Source organism: Clavelina lepadiformis, chromosome 4, assembly GCF_947623445.1.
Source record: "Clavelina lepadiformis chromosome 4, kaClaLepa1.1, whole genome shotgun sequence".
Lineage (NCBI taxonomy): Eukaryota > Metazoa > Chordata > Ascidiacea > Aplousobranchia > Clavelinidae > Clavelina > Clavelina lepadiformis.
Genome location: NC_135243.1, coordinates 22,725,040 through 22,738,948, shown reverse-complemented (window position 1 = coordinate 22,738,948; position 13,909 = coordinate 22,725,040). Strand labels below are relative to the sequence as shown.

At 36.6% G+C, this 13,909-nt stretch overlaps 2 protein-coding genes across 3 annotated transcripts; both read left to right on the top strand.

Moving 5' to 3' along the window:
• The first annotated feature begins 437 nt into the window (after positions 1-437).
• Positions 438-9,353, top strand: LOC143451906 (large neutral amino acids transporter small subunit 1-like). 2 transcript variants are annotated; one of them, XM_076952682.1, is made up of 11 exons: positions 438-1,582; positions 2,097-2,222; positions 2,673-2,778; positions 3,074-3,118; positions 3,235-3,358; positions 3,709-3,812; positions 3,919-4,015; positions 4,138-4,287; positions 4,503-4,683; positions 5,038-5,099; positions 7,516-9,353. In XM_076952682.1, exons 1-10 carry the CDS (start codon positions 1,099-1,101, stop codon positions 5,094-5,096), a joined length of 1,476 nt encoding a protein of 491 aa, XP_076808797.1. In that variant the 5' UTR covers positions 438-1,098; the 3' UTR covers positions 5,097-5,099; positions 7,516-9,353. The 2 variants fall into 2 exon arrangements, with proteins under 2 accessions (XP_076808797.1, XP_076808796.1); XM_076952681.1 differs by lacking the exon at positions 5,038-5,099 and having other exon boundaries at positions 443-1,582.
• Positions 9,354-11,294: 1,941 nt separating this feature from the next.
• Positions 11,295-13,895, top strand: LOC143452307 (uncharacterized). The gene is made up of 6 exons (XM_076953220.1): positions 11,295-11,437; positions 12,006-12,050; positions 12,258-12,420; positions 12,612-12,866; positions 13,294-13,440; positions 13,526-13,895. Exons 1-6 carry the CDS (start codon positions 11,401-11,403, stop codon positions 13,719-13,721), a joined length of 843 nt encoding a protein of 280 aa, XP_076809335.1. The 5' UTR covers positions 11,295-11,400; the 3' UTR covers positions 13,722-13,895.
• The last annotated feature ends 14 nt before the right edge of the window (positions 13,896-13,909 follow it).

Here is a 13,909-nt window from a genome sequence, read left to right as displayed (position 1 = left end):
ACAAAGCAACCTAAGTAGTTTCGTGGAGAAAGAAACAGTCCTTACGTAAAGTTTCAAAACGATCCATGATGCAACCTTTCATGGGTATTACGGTACCACTAATTGTGACTGATCAGTGTCAACTGTCAGAAAAGTAGCAGACTTTTGTTGTCAGACGTTTCTGCGGAGGTTAGCGTATCACAAAGATTTTATTGATTTTAAAAAGGTGCTTTTACTTCAATAAAACGCTATGTTGTACAGTTTTCGTATTTATGTTTTAACATTTTTGTAAGTACTTTATACATTTACGTCGTGAAGTGGATATTTTATGCTTTAAATGTAGATATTGGGTTACCCTGTTGGCGTAATACAAACAAAAAATCGTGTCAGTATAAAAACACGAGAAACGGCCGTGTTCTTCCCAGTTGAGAAAAAAAGCGTGTGTGTCGTGGGCACGTGGCAGCTGTTAGAAGTCGATCGTGCTTGGTCAGCGAGTAATCACTAGAGTGACTAGTTTTATCGGTCTGTCAGTTGTTGGTTCAACTAGCCTCCCAAAACCAAACAGCTAGCGATTGTAATCGTGTACTTTATATTTTGCATGACACTTAAGTTTGTGTCTATTTGTCCGAATAATATAATACAGCCCAGGTACCGTAAATTTAAGCTGCCTTTTTACATTTGATTTCTGGAGCTGTTGATTAAGTCAAGTCTTTACAGTCTAGTTCAATTTTAAACTGAAATTGGAGTTTTTAATCTAAAAACAGAAGTCAAGATGACAGAAATGTTGTTGATAGGAATTATAGGCCTACTCCAGTTACCAAGTGTATTTGCGTTAGTACCGTACGTTAGTTAATTAGTCTCTGAGGCGTGAACGACTTCTGTGCAGCGATTAAATAAAGAATTACGAAGCCATGAATGGTGAAAACAAAAACGAAACAGATGGCTCACCTACTAACTTAAGTGGTATTTAAAAGCGTTTTTATTTTCTCTCCAGATAGCCGTGTTAGCCAGAATTCAAACTACAGGTATGACTACAAATTAAACACAATTTGTTGATGGTGCAGTTGTCTAAAGAATAAACATCGCGATTTCTGACCGTTAAAACTCGGAGTATTGACCATGAGTAGACAATCCGTAAGTTCGCAAAATTCCAACCCATCCAGCAGTGATGGGCCCGGGGACAGTAAGATTGTCCTAAAACAAAGAATTACTTTGGTAAATGGCTGTGCCTTAATCGTCGGTACAATTATCGGCTCTGGAATTTTTATCTCACCTGTTGGTGTGTTTGTTCAATGTGGCTCAGTTGGACTTAGTCTTATAGTTTGGTCCCTCGGCGGTTTCTTTTCCACAATCGGAGCTTTGTGTTATGCTGAATTGGGGACGACTATTGTCAAATCTGGAGGTGATTATGCGTACATCAGAGAATTTTATGGCCCCTTGCCAGCCTTCCTAAGACTGTGGATTGCCTTGCTCATTATAAGGCCCACCTCGCAAGCTGCTATTGCTTTGACGTTTTCAAACTATCTGGTGCAACCTTTCTTTCCAAACTGTCCCGAGTTGCTTCCAGATTCTTCAATACGACTGTTTGCTGCTGTTTGCATAAGTGAGTTTTAAACATTTCGTATGCTTCACAAATCTACTTATTGTTTTCATGTATAACACTGTTGTTTGGTTTGTGCCCTTCTATTATTTTTATTTTCATACAATATAACTGATACGTGTTTAATGCTTTAAGTTCATTGTAAGCAAATTTTTTTCTTATGTATTTTTGTCATTGTTAAGTCATTTTATTTTTTGCTCGTAAGAATTGCTCGGCGTATGTACAAAAACATAGGTATCTATAGTTTAAAAGATATGAAGCTGTTTGGATTTGTCAATCAGATTATATGTATAATATGTTTATTTCTGCTGCACTCATTGTGTTGATTGCAACATTTTGTTATAACTAAGCAGTTTCATCTTGTCTAAGAGTAAATACAACGCTGGTAATTTTGCAAATCAAAACAATTACTACGGCACTGCAAGTGAACATGTAAACTTGCATAAATCGCTGTAAATTTTCAAGTAAATTACTGTTTAACTTATATACTTTAATGTTTGTTGCTTATTTGTTACAGTTATTCTTTCTCTGGTCAACTGCGCCAGCGTAAGATGGGCAACTCGTGTCCAAGATGTTTTCACTGCTGCAAAGTTGTTAGCCCTTTGCCTTATCGTAATTATTGGAGTTGTAAGAATTTGCCAAGGTAATATGTTTCTCAGTAACTTGACGACAGATCTCCTTCTGTCAACATAACACTCATTTAATCTATCCAAACATGTCATAAACGTAACATACAGACCTTCAGCCTGTCCCTCAGTCTGGTTGGTTAAAATTAAAGGTGTGTGTCAAGTCATATTAACCCACATAATACAATGTGTAAATTGCTTTGCGATGATTGATAACTATACATTGATTGTAGAACTTCATTAAAAACATGACTCTTGGATAGTTCCATGTGTGTTGTAAAAATATTAATTTTATTTTAAAGTCTTTGCTATGAGAATATTTCATGATAAGACTCTATGTGTTAACCTTTGCAATATTTTGCGTTGTTTAATTTATTCTCATAGGTAATATACATTAAGCTAAATTTGAAGTACTTTTACTGAATTTGTGTCGTATAACGTATGCAGCTTAACTTAACTTCTTTCAGGGCACTTCTTGTACTTGACACCGGTGGAAGCATTTCGAAACACCACGAGTGACATCGGGCGTATTGTCCTGGCATTTTACAGCAGTCTCTATGCATATGGAGGATGGTAAGCATTCAATAAGTACTCTGAAGTGTACTTTATGCCACTAAATAAAATGGCTTGAATGTGTAGTTTGAAGTCGGAACAGTTTTTCTATTGGTCTACGTGGTATCTATTTTGTTTGTTCAATTTTTCTGACGAGTGGTTTGTTGAAACCTACTCAGACAAGGCTTTTAAAGTGTTAGCGTGACTCATGCTCTGTACACATTACTGAACTGGTTGCATTATATTTACATACAACAACATTGCTAAGATGTAAATTTTTTGTTGTGGCTAACGTCTGTCTTTATTTCTTGTGTAGGAATTACCTAAACTTTGTGACTGAAGAAATGAAAGAACCACACAAGTAAGTTGAATTGAAATCTTAAAATATGCTAAAAATCAGTTTAAACTTTTGAAATAAAATCCTGACTTGAGGTTAAAACCAAGTATTCTTCTCTTACACTCTGGATTTTTTTTTAGGAACTTGCCAAGAGCGATCATGATTTCCCTTCCATTGGTCTCCTTTATTTATGTCACAGCTAACATTGCATATTTCACCGTCCTCACACCACGAGAATTTGGAATTTCGAACGCCGTAGCAGTGGTGAGTTATTGTGGTTAGAACGCTTAACGTGACATTTGTTGTTTAACTTTAATCTACTCCAAGTTTGCCCTTCATCTGCACTCAGTGTGGTTTTTTATTTGATTTTGATTACATGGTCAATATTTGAAGTGTTATTTTATACAAGTCTTCATATTCAACAAGTACATAATGATTTTGAATCTGTTATTTACCATGTGTTTGTTTCTAAATTCTGCTGATGCGGCGAAAAGTGTGTTTTAATTTGCGATAAGAAGATTAAAAGCACACATTCAACAAATGCTATTGTTGCCTCAAGTAGTTAAAGTCAACAGCAATAATTGCACACGTTAACGACCGTGTAATATTTACAGCTTTTTGGCGATAAAACCTTGGGTGTGATGACTTGGATTATTCCAGTTTTTGTTTCACTTTCCTGCTTCGGTTCTGTCAACGGATCAATTTTCACATCATCCAGGTAAATTTGAAATGAAAATTTTAACTCACTATGATACTTATCTGTCATGCCAGTTAATGTTTAGAAGAAGTTGGGTTCAATCTGTTCAATGTTATTTTGCAAACAGATTGTTCTTTGTCGGTGCAAGGGAAGGGCAACTACCAAACATTTTATCCATGATTCACACCAAGAAATTCACACCAGTTCCGGCAATTATTTTCAATGTACGTGTTGTAAATTATTTTTCTGTTCACTTGGCCAAAAGGCGGCATCTAATAGAAAATGGGACCTTCTAATGACAATTCGCATTAAGTTGCGTATTTATTGCTGTACTTGCATTCTGCAGTGTCTCTTGTCTCTACTCTACCTGGTAGCAGGAGATATTTGGAGTTTAATCAATTACTTCAGCTTCTTCAATTGGTTGTGCATTGGCATGGCCATCTTGGGCCTTCTACATTGGCGCTATAAGTACCCTGATCTTGAAAGGCCAGTTAAGGTTGGTAGAGAAAATTTACAAAAAAAATAATGCAATTACGTCTGTCAATAGTAATAGTTTTATACCACCCGGTGTTATATAATAATATGTCACATAATTAAACTTGTTTAATAATGTTGTACTATCTTTTGTAGTAAAAATTATATAACATTTAAATTTGATTGCAAAAGATAGGCCAGCGATTTTCAAATTCCGTTTCTATGTAACTCTTTCAGATGCACATTGCTCTTCCTATTACTTTCTTCGTGGCTGCGGCTTTTCTGGTCATTATGGCCGTCTACGCAGCCCCGAAAGAGTGTGGCATCGGCATGCTAATCGTGCTCACTGGCATCCCAGTTTATTTGATTGGAGTCCGTTACCAGCACGTACAACCTAAGTGGTTGGACAAGGGCTTAAGTAAGCGTTTTATGTTGATTCTAGTTTAGTGTTTTATTGTGCTTTGTCAACTAGTTATGTGTGGTATTAATTCTACTGTAGCTTAATGAAATTAAACTCATATAATCGCTTAACATAGGTCGCGTACCAGGCTAAGTAAAGTAGATATATTGCTAGATTTTATGAATAAGCATTATGCAGTACTACTACTAGGGAATTTATTATAATCCGTGATGTCCATTTATACTGTCTACGCTGTTTGTACATCACTTTCAATCCACACCAATTTCGTAATCCACAGTGTGTTGTGCTACTTAGCCCCATATCTCATTTATGAAGTCTCGTAAAAATTACTGTAATTTTGTGTAAAAACAGACAGGATCACAATCTTTCTTCAAAAAGTATTACGCGTTGTTTTTCAAGAAGCCAACTAAATGGTATATTGGTAAACTGTGTTGTAACACTCTACGTTTTTGTGGCAACTTAGTTGTTAGTCAAGCAAGGTTTCAAGAACTTTTATTCAAAGTTGGTTTTGGTTTTAACGCGTGTTAGTGTTGCATGATAATTAGTTAAAAGGTTGTTGGGTTTCTCTTTGTCTGTACTGTAGTTGTGGGAAGTTTTAGGTTTTAAACCAAAATGTGTTTTTGCTACTTACTGGTTTAATCTTTGCGAAATAAGACAAAATTGTTCATTATCTGCACAACTTTTTTAATTCAAATTAAGACCAAGATCAAAGATTATAGCTTTGACCAATGAACCACTGTCTACAAAATCCTCCAAAGTGTTTTCTTTAGTTATGGGAAAAAAGACTTAAATAATATGAGAAAAGGATTAACCCAATTTCACATACAAACTATGTCAGGAAGCCTCTAAGGCCACCGGATTCTCATGAGAAATGAAAGCTATTTAGTTCCGCTTCGAAGGGCAATAATTCATGCATGATTCATGAAACCACGTGAGCGTCTTCCTGAGTTTCTATTATTCAAATGAACTGATGAATAATCTTGAAATCTGTTGCTGTACGCCCAACATTTTTCAAAGAAACCAAACACTCGATTGTCAAATATCCAGGAGATAAAATCACACAAATAACCATGTCGTAGTAATTTAATTTGTTGGGTTTTTCTTTCACCAGTTGTGACGCACTTTCCTCAAACTATTCACTTTTCTTGTAATTAACCATCCCAGTCAGATCCTTGATATACTGCCGTGTTAGCGTCCGGGTATATTATTAAGTATTTAAGTAGAAAATGTACTAACTACTAGCACAAAGATGCCATTGTGTAAAGTTTCCCAAACATTATTTAAACGTCCTGTATGACGCCGTGTATCGACCAATTCGCGAAGCATTCTTTCAAACGCCAGCAAAGCCAAAGGTGCCACTCCAGCGACTTACAATGGCAGTGTAATTATTTATATACAAAATGGTGCACGGTGTAATCGTAATAAGAACAGTGGTACACGATAGCTGTTTTCATGATTTTAGTGATTATGCTCCAATTTGTGGTTGGATTCGGATGATATGACGAAATAATATCTTGTTTTCGCTACAAGACATTTCTGTTTTTCTCTTGCATCATCTTGTCTTAAGGAAATTGGTCATAGGAGAAAAAATTTGACAAAACCCGTCAAAGATAAATGACTTTGTGCCCCATTGTAGTAAGTCATGAATGGAATCTCCATTCTTTGTATGTAAACACTCAACCAGTAAGCCCACTGCTAGTCTGATAAATTGTTGCATCAGCGACGTATATGACGTAATTCCGAAACAAGCGTCTACTCTAGATTCTAGATCGTTGGCCGTTTATAGACCGTAGCTATTAGTATTGGACAGGTAGCGTCGTAGCGTCGTAACCCGCGATTGTTGGCCAGTTAAGCTTCCTCTATTACGACACAATGTCTATTTCTAGGTATTGGGAGTTCCACGCTATTCATTGTGGCCTGGTTTGCCTCAGGATAAGCTGTTTTAATAATTTTGTGTTTTTATACTTAACCACTTAAATACGTGTATCGCTCGCCTTGAGACCCGTTTGTGTTTGGTGTAATGATGATTCATTAATTAAGACGAATTTATCTTCATTCAACTAATCGAAATAAGCTGAAAAGAATAATTATAATTGACGCGATGTCAGACCGTCATATTCTCCATCAGCGCATAGACTTGAAGTTTTAAGTAGTTACAAAAATTCGGAATGCTTTCTCTGATTGGTTGAAAGGTCAGTCGTTAAACTTTGAATTTACTCGCGGGTTTGTTCACCCCCGTTTCCTCAACCGATCTCAGCAAGGTCGTTCCCGCTGTAACGAAGTACATGACCTCACCTAAGTTCAAGCTATTCTTGAACAAATTTAGAAACGAATACTCAATTTATACTGTACAAAGGTTAGCAATACCTTCCCGCGCCATTTGACCCCATCAAAGTATACCTGACCCAACCATCAGACACCTGCAGACAATGGAACCGTCTGGTCACGTGGTAGCGAGTGATTTTTGTGTTGACCACGTGCTTTAGCGGTTAATTTGTGTAAAGTTGTCGGGAGTTATCCATCAAAATTTAACATTTCTTGGTGCAAGGCTGTCCGATCAGTGATTAATGATTTATATTTTGGAATTTGGTTGTTGGTATAAAGCTCCTGGGTTTGCAGCATGGCTCGGTGAAACGGGAAATTGGTGGTAGTTGGAGAGGAAGGAAAATGCGCGCACACCGAGTGCATTACGCAGCATATGCGATGCGTCATTACCATATTGTTCCTTAATAAATTTCTTTTGCCTCAAAATTTCGTGGTACTTGTCACTTATCTCTTGGCCATAACATAATCGTGGAGCAATAAAATAAAAAAAATTTCTTTTCGTAGATTCCTTCACCATTGGACTTCAGAAACTGCTCCAAGTCGTCTTTCAAGAAACACAGCTCTCTTAAAAAAACAACATGCATTCATTCATTGGGATTTGGGGGTTTATTGTTTAGTACGTACTTGGGTAACTGTCACTTCTGGGCAAGTGGGGCCCGGAATACCCCCTGTTAAATATCTTAACCCTTGTCATAGCCTCAAATTCATCGCTTCACATTCCATGGCGTGCTGAGTAACTTTCGCCTTTAGATGAATGGCTTGAAATGCATTGAGAGCTTTTTACTGAATTGTTAGCTTCAACGTTATTAAGCTGAAAAGTTTTTGCAAATGGTGTGGTCTGTTTTATTTTGTGGGATCATAGAGTTTATCGATTGTAGAACGGGAAATTTCTTTGGTTCTCATTTTTCACCCTGCTGTTATTATGTCATTGTTTTTGTAATAATTTTGTATTTACAAATTTCAAGCTTTGCTGGGGAACAAAACGTAAATTAGCAAAAATGATTTTTCTCTCCTTTTGCCGTTGCTTGCATCTTGTACGTGTAGTTAAGTGATCCCTAAACCTACTATAAAGCAATTTTAAAAATTGATTTTTTTTACAAAGAAAAGCATTTTGGGTGTGCATTGGTCGCCCTGACGAGTTTTAAAATCCATGACGTTTTAAGATTTGAATGCTGGACAAACTTCCTGATGCTTGATTAGGTTTTTCTCTTGATCAAAAAGTCGTAAAAACTAAAAGAAACTTTGAAGATTTTTTCAGCCTCGCTTACTGGTTTTTAAAAAATTCAAAATATAGAAAAAAAGATGTAAAATTAACTTAAGTTTAATTAACTTAAAATTAACTGCCTCCAATAAGCATTTTCCTAAGTATTTATATCTACGCACAATCCTTAAATTCAATCATTCTACTTCAAGATTTGAATTACATAAGTTATGAAAATACAAAATAACTTTGGTGTATCGTATAAACGCCTTAGCCAATGCCGTTTTTTATCTGTGGAACTGTGCAAACCCATTGCATTCTTTTACATGGATTCTTCAAGAATTTTGCTTCTTTATGTCTTTGTACACGTCACCGAAAGAAATATGTAAAGAAAATTTTGAAACATGATATTCGGGGCGTTGCATTTTTTTTTCGATGAATCTTGTACTTTGTAGTTTAGGCTGGCTGCGTGAAAACCGTCGTGTCCCCTTTCTCACACGTCTGACCGATCAGGGGGCTTCGTTTTTACGCTTGCAGCTTTTTCTAACTTCATTTAAACACTAATCTTAATTTATTGAGGTCATACTTGCCCATACACTGAATTCTTAAGTAATTTGTATGATACTGTTTTTGTGTCTGTTTTCGTTATCGTTGATTGCCGCTTTTTAGCGCATTATTATTATCACAAAATCTTTGAGAACAGAATTCTCCCACGTACAATTGGTGTCCAGATATGTGAGCTGTACGTTTTAATAAAAACGTATATTTCACACCCCTCCTCCCATGCCTAATCCTACCGTTTTCAGATCTATTTTTTACCTTACGTATTTCACTCAGATAAAACTTTCTTTTATATTATATATATAGTTATACACTGTATATGAATATATATAGAATTTGCCTATGTCATGCCTAAGCTTGGAAAGGAATTACCAAGACTTATTTTGTAATTTTGCTCCTCAAAACCAAAGTCGCCGACTAAAGTATATTTTCGTGCCCTTGTTCTTACTTTTCCCCTAAGTAGTGCTTGTGACGTAATAATTTATTATTGCTGCATAGTGTTGTAGAGTGATGTTCTCGGTGTGTTTGTGTGTAGAATAAATTCTTTGGTGCGCTATTGGACTTCCCGTACTTTTGTTGATATGCGCAGTTACAGCATCGTTTGTTACCCGGTTACAATTCTATTCAAAAGCGTAGTTACATACTTACAATTCTTTAAATTGGAGGAATTAAATTATATTATGGGTATGTTTTAAGCCTAGGTGCCGGTAACTTGGTTTGTGTAATTCCGCTTCAATCAAGAATTATCTCAATGCGTGAAGTGATCCTCCGCATGTCAACAGCGTGGTCAAATGTTTACCAACAAAACTGCAAGCTTGCTGGTTTGGGACGCTTCCTGCCATCGAAATCTTAATTGCCGCTCCGATCACCTCGGCAAACAAAGGCCATGGTAGGCTTGCAACCAGCGTAGTCAGCACATGACGCTGCGTACACACAAAATTCGGTTTACGCCGAATAAACCAAAAACAGGTAGCTCTTGTAGTTAGCAGATGGAAAAATGCGATTAAATCGGTCCTCGCCTTTACTGATGGTAGGAAATTTTCAATAATTATTGCGCACTCTATAACTGTTGCTTTCTCATCTTTCTATGACGAAATAATGAGTTTCTTGTTTTTCCTTTACGAAGTTTCGCCTAAATACGTCATAGGAAATCTTGCTGCAATTAGAATTTAAGGGGTTATTTTTACTTCAATGCTTTTTGTTAACAAAATAACAGCTTAATTTCATCACTGGAATAAGCTCAAAATGGCTTCCAGGACTTCTTACAACAAAAGAATACCTTTACGCGTATGACTGCAATTCTTAACTGAATGCTTTGTTGATGTTATTTCCTTCGAGGAAGGTTTTGTTCCAATTTTTACAATTTTATTTCGATTGTGGAGCAATAATACGTCATATAAGCTTTCGTAATTACAAAACCCGCCATGAAATTCCAGCATATTCGTTTTGAACTGGTTGCAGAAATTGGTAAACAAGTGAGGAGTCATTTTCCGCAGTCAGTTTGGTCAAGAAATCATTTTTTGACGCAATGCAGTGGACTTTGACACCGCTGTGGGCTAACGCACGTGCACTGCTACATGAAAGAACCTTAGCAATTACAGCGGTGAGAATTGCCGGCAATCAGCGCATAGAAATAATGACAAAATTTATCTAATTTAATAACGTTTTCGCAAGTCTCAGACTCTCAACATATGGAAAAAATTCAAGGGTTGTAGGACGCAAGCACCATCTTATTTGCAACCGAACGAAGCGGGATAATTATAGTCTCACGACACCCGAATTACTTGTGGTTATTCGCTCCAGGACTACGCGCCTTCGCTTAAGTTAATTACGATACTTGAAGAGGGTGCTCATATTTTCCTCAGAGATAATGCAAGATTAGCATGTAGCGCTAGACATATGCCTCCAGCTATTATCACGTACTCAAGTGAAGGACGTTATCTTCCGATTGTGGTTTTATTTGATTTCTATTGTCAGTAATAACTAACAACATGCGCATATGAGTTATTTTTAAAAGGAATAGTTCGATTTGGTTCGGGAACGACAATTTCGATTAGGATATTTTTTGCCTTTGATTCAAATGAAAGTCAATTCGATATGCGGTGTACCACAATAGCCAACAACTACATTTGCCCCAGCCAGATCGATGTCACACCCTTTAAAATATCAGGAGAGTGGCTATTACTGTATCTTCAATACAATCAACATTAAGCCAAGACATTTCGCTTTCAATTTTCTATCTCTGAACGCCTAAACGCTAATTCAGTTGTTTTATAAACAATTTTAACACGACACAAGAAACTCCATACACGGTTACAATGAAAAATGTGTCTTGCTTCTCACATCGGTTCGTTTTGCGCTAGCTGTAATAAGTCACCAACGTGTGTGACGCAACATGCCGGCAAAAATGTAATAAACAATACATTTAGGCATATTTTCGATTTAACATCCTTTATGATTCTTGGAAGTATCTCTCACGGAAAAGGTTGAAGTAAATTTTAATTTGCCAGCAAGTTGAGATACTAAAAACCTGCTTGAAAATTTGCTACAGCCCATCTAAACATTTACATTGCCGTTGTAGGCTGCTGTAGAAATTTTACTTTATCGGTTATCGAGGGAGTTCGAATATGAATGCAGCAGATGAAAATATGAATGAACAAGAAGGTAACTTTTAATACTGATTGCTTTGATGTACAGTAGGCTATATAATACTACATAGTGACTATAAGCAAAGGTAAATATATTGTGTCTTTCTAATGCAGGCAACCTGTATCATAGAACCAGAACTAGTACGAGATTGCCTACTAAACTTATATGGTTACCCCCCTCAGCCTTAAAATACCAAAAAGTGTAGTAGACTTCAGAAAATAATTTTTTACTATTTCTCCCCGAAAAACTTTTCGTTTAAACTTTGTAGCAACTGACGTTATATTGGTTCTTTTTCAAACTTAAAAGTAACGGTATACAAGTAGTAACCTAAGCTTAGCCTAAATCAACCTTTCAATCTCAATGTAACTTTATATTAATCCTACATAACCAAAATGTACACTAAGCACACCCTAACTTATAAGTTATAACCTTTGTTCTAAATCACTTATTACTTCTTCTAAAGCACTAATCAACTGATGTAGCCTACTTACTGACAACTCTTATATATATTAGTAATCAAAACTTTTCAAAAAATATACAGTATATGTTTATTCAAACATGTTACAAAATCATGACATTTCAGATCATCAACGACATCGAACATCGGAGAAAACACCACGTAAAATTAGTAAGTTGTGTAGCTTAAGTTTACAGAAGTCCAGGATATTATAGCCTGACCTAGCCACAACAGATTAAAATGTGAAAAGTTACGCGCAATTTCCAGTTAATTTCTACTTACCACATTACTTAAAATACCCCTTTCGTATAACTGCTGGCATTACTACGGTATACTTATATTTTCACTCATCATTGTACTTAACTTCAAACTTTGCAGGCATTGTGCTACCACGCTCAACAACAAGAAGTTTTCAGTCCACCAGGAACACCACTTCATTATTACGTCATAATGCTTCCATTCCGGAAACGAATAAGATTATACCAAAACCTCACAAAATGAGTGTGACGTCCTATGTGGTCCTGCATTCCCCGCGAAAAAGGTTTTGTTGTCAGTTTTAAAGTAGTTTTATCATTTTCAACCATGAATCAAGCTTTTAAGAGTATGACCGTTTGTGTTGGTGCGTTGGTTAGGATTATAATCCTTGAAAAGTCCACACAAAACCACTTGAAATTAGATTCATTGTTTGGTTTTCTTGTTGCTTTAATACAAATTTGTATTAATTGTTTGCAGCCGCGGAAATTTCGTTCCTCATTTGTGGAACGACCTCGCACCATCGCTGAGTTTAAACACCATCAAAGACTTGCGCATGGCACCTAGCGGATGGTGCATCGGAGGAGGTAGCCAGAAGATGGCGAACGTGATTACAGAACAGTTAGACGCAGTGCGTGAGGATCATGACGTGGCCTTCCCTCGTATACACGTTGACGAAGATATTGACGACACAAGAAGCAATGCGTCGACTCCGAGTTGCTCATCCACGATCACGTGAGTGTTGCTATGGCAGCTGGCGAACATTTCTGTTAAAATATTCGTCTTTAAACTGTTAAATCAATCAGCAATAATAACAAACAATTTTATCAAAAAGATGAAATAACAACAACATCAAAACATCAGAAATAATAAATCATGCGCCGTTCTTAAACGGCATTGAACCATAGATATCTTATATATAACTACTAGATATCCAACTCTCGCTAAAACGTGAAGCAAACCTGCGATTTAATTATAAAAAGATATCTATGCATTGAACACGTCGTCTGTCAATAAACATACATCATGACTAAGTCATCACCTGATCCAAAGCATGACTTGCAATCTAAACAACTCGTCTGTGTACCTGTTGCTTCATTTATCAATTTATTTGATTCAATTTATCCCATTGCACTTTAAAATTTTTGCTCCTGTCTTTCAGCCAGCTAAGTTCGCCTTCTTTCAGTTCGGGCACCCCGAAGCAGATGGGTAGTACTATGCTCACACCGTTTCCGATCGTCAAGTTTCAAAGACCACCAGTCGCTGTGAAGAAAGGTCTCATCTACTATTCAGATCTTCCCTTGTTGAGGTAACGCGTTTCGTTAGAATGAATGACGTAACGAAGTGGGGTTTGTAAAGTACTGTGCAATAAATGCTGTTATATTTTGAGACAGGAAACAGATGGGGTTGATATACTCCGCACGAGAAAAAGAAAAGTTCAGGCGAGATTTTGTGCGCACCACTAATGACATCTACCGGCTAAAATTAAATCGACCGGAATCCGCAAGGGGTGGTTTTAGAGAAATGTGTGCCACCTATCTATCCACGTCACCAGGGGCAACCAGAGCCATTGCAGGGCAGTTATGTTGAACGAAAGCCTATGACACGATATATTTTTAAGTTTTCACACGAATAAGTGTTTATATGCATAATACTGATAACTTTTTAACATTGTCCAAGTCACAACTAACCAGCTGACACTTCCATAGTATAAGTGGATACTCATTCGTTGAACCTTTGTAATAAACATATGCTTTATGTCAACTTTTCTACTAATG

Coding starts and splice junctions, on each gene's coding strand:
- LOC143451906 (XM_076952681.1), top strand. CDS start 1,099: ATGAGTAGACAATCCGTAAGTTCGCAAAATTCCAACCCATCCAGCAGT. Junction 1,583..2,096: donor GTTTGCTGCTGTTTGCATAA/GTGAGTTTTAAA, acceptor TATTTGTTACAG/TTATTCTTTCTCTGGTCAAC. Junction 2,223..2,672: donor AGTTGTAAGAATTTGCCAAG/GTAATATGTTTC, acceptor AACTTCTTTCAG/GGCACTTCTTGTACTTGACA.
- LOC143452307 (XM_076953220.1), top strand. CDS start 11,401: ATGAATGCAGCAGATGAAAATATGAATGAACAAGAAG. Junction 12,421..12,611: donor CTGCATTCCCCGCGAAAAAG/GTTTTGTTGTCA, acceptor AATTGTTTGCAG/CCGCGGAAATTTCGTTCCTC. Junction 12,867..13,293: donor AGTTGCTCATCCACGATCAC/GTGAGTGTTGCT, acceptor CCTGTCTTTCAG/CCAGCTAAGTTCGCCTTCTT.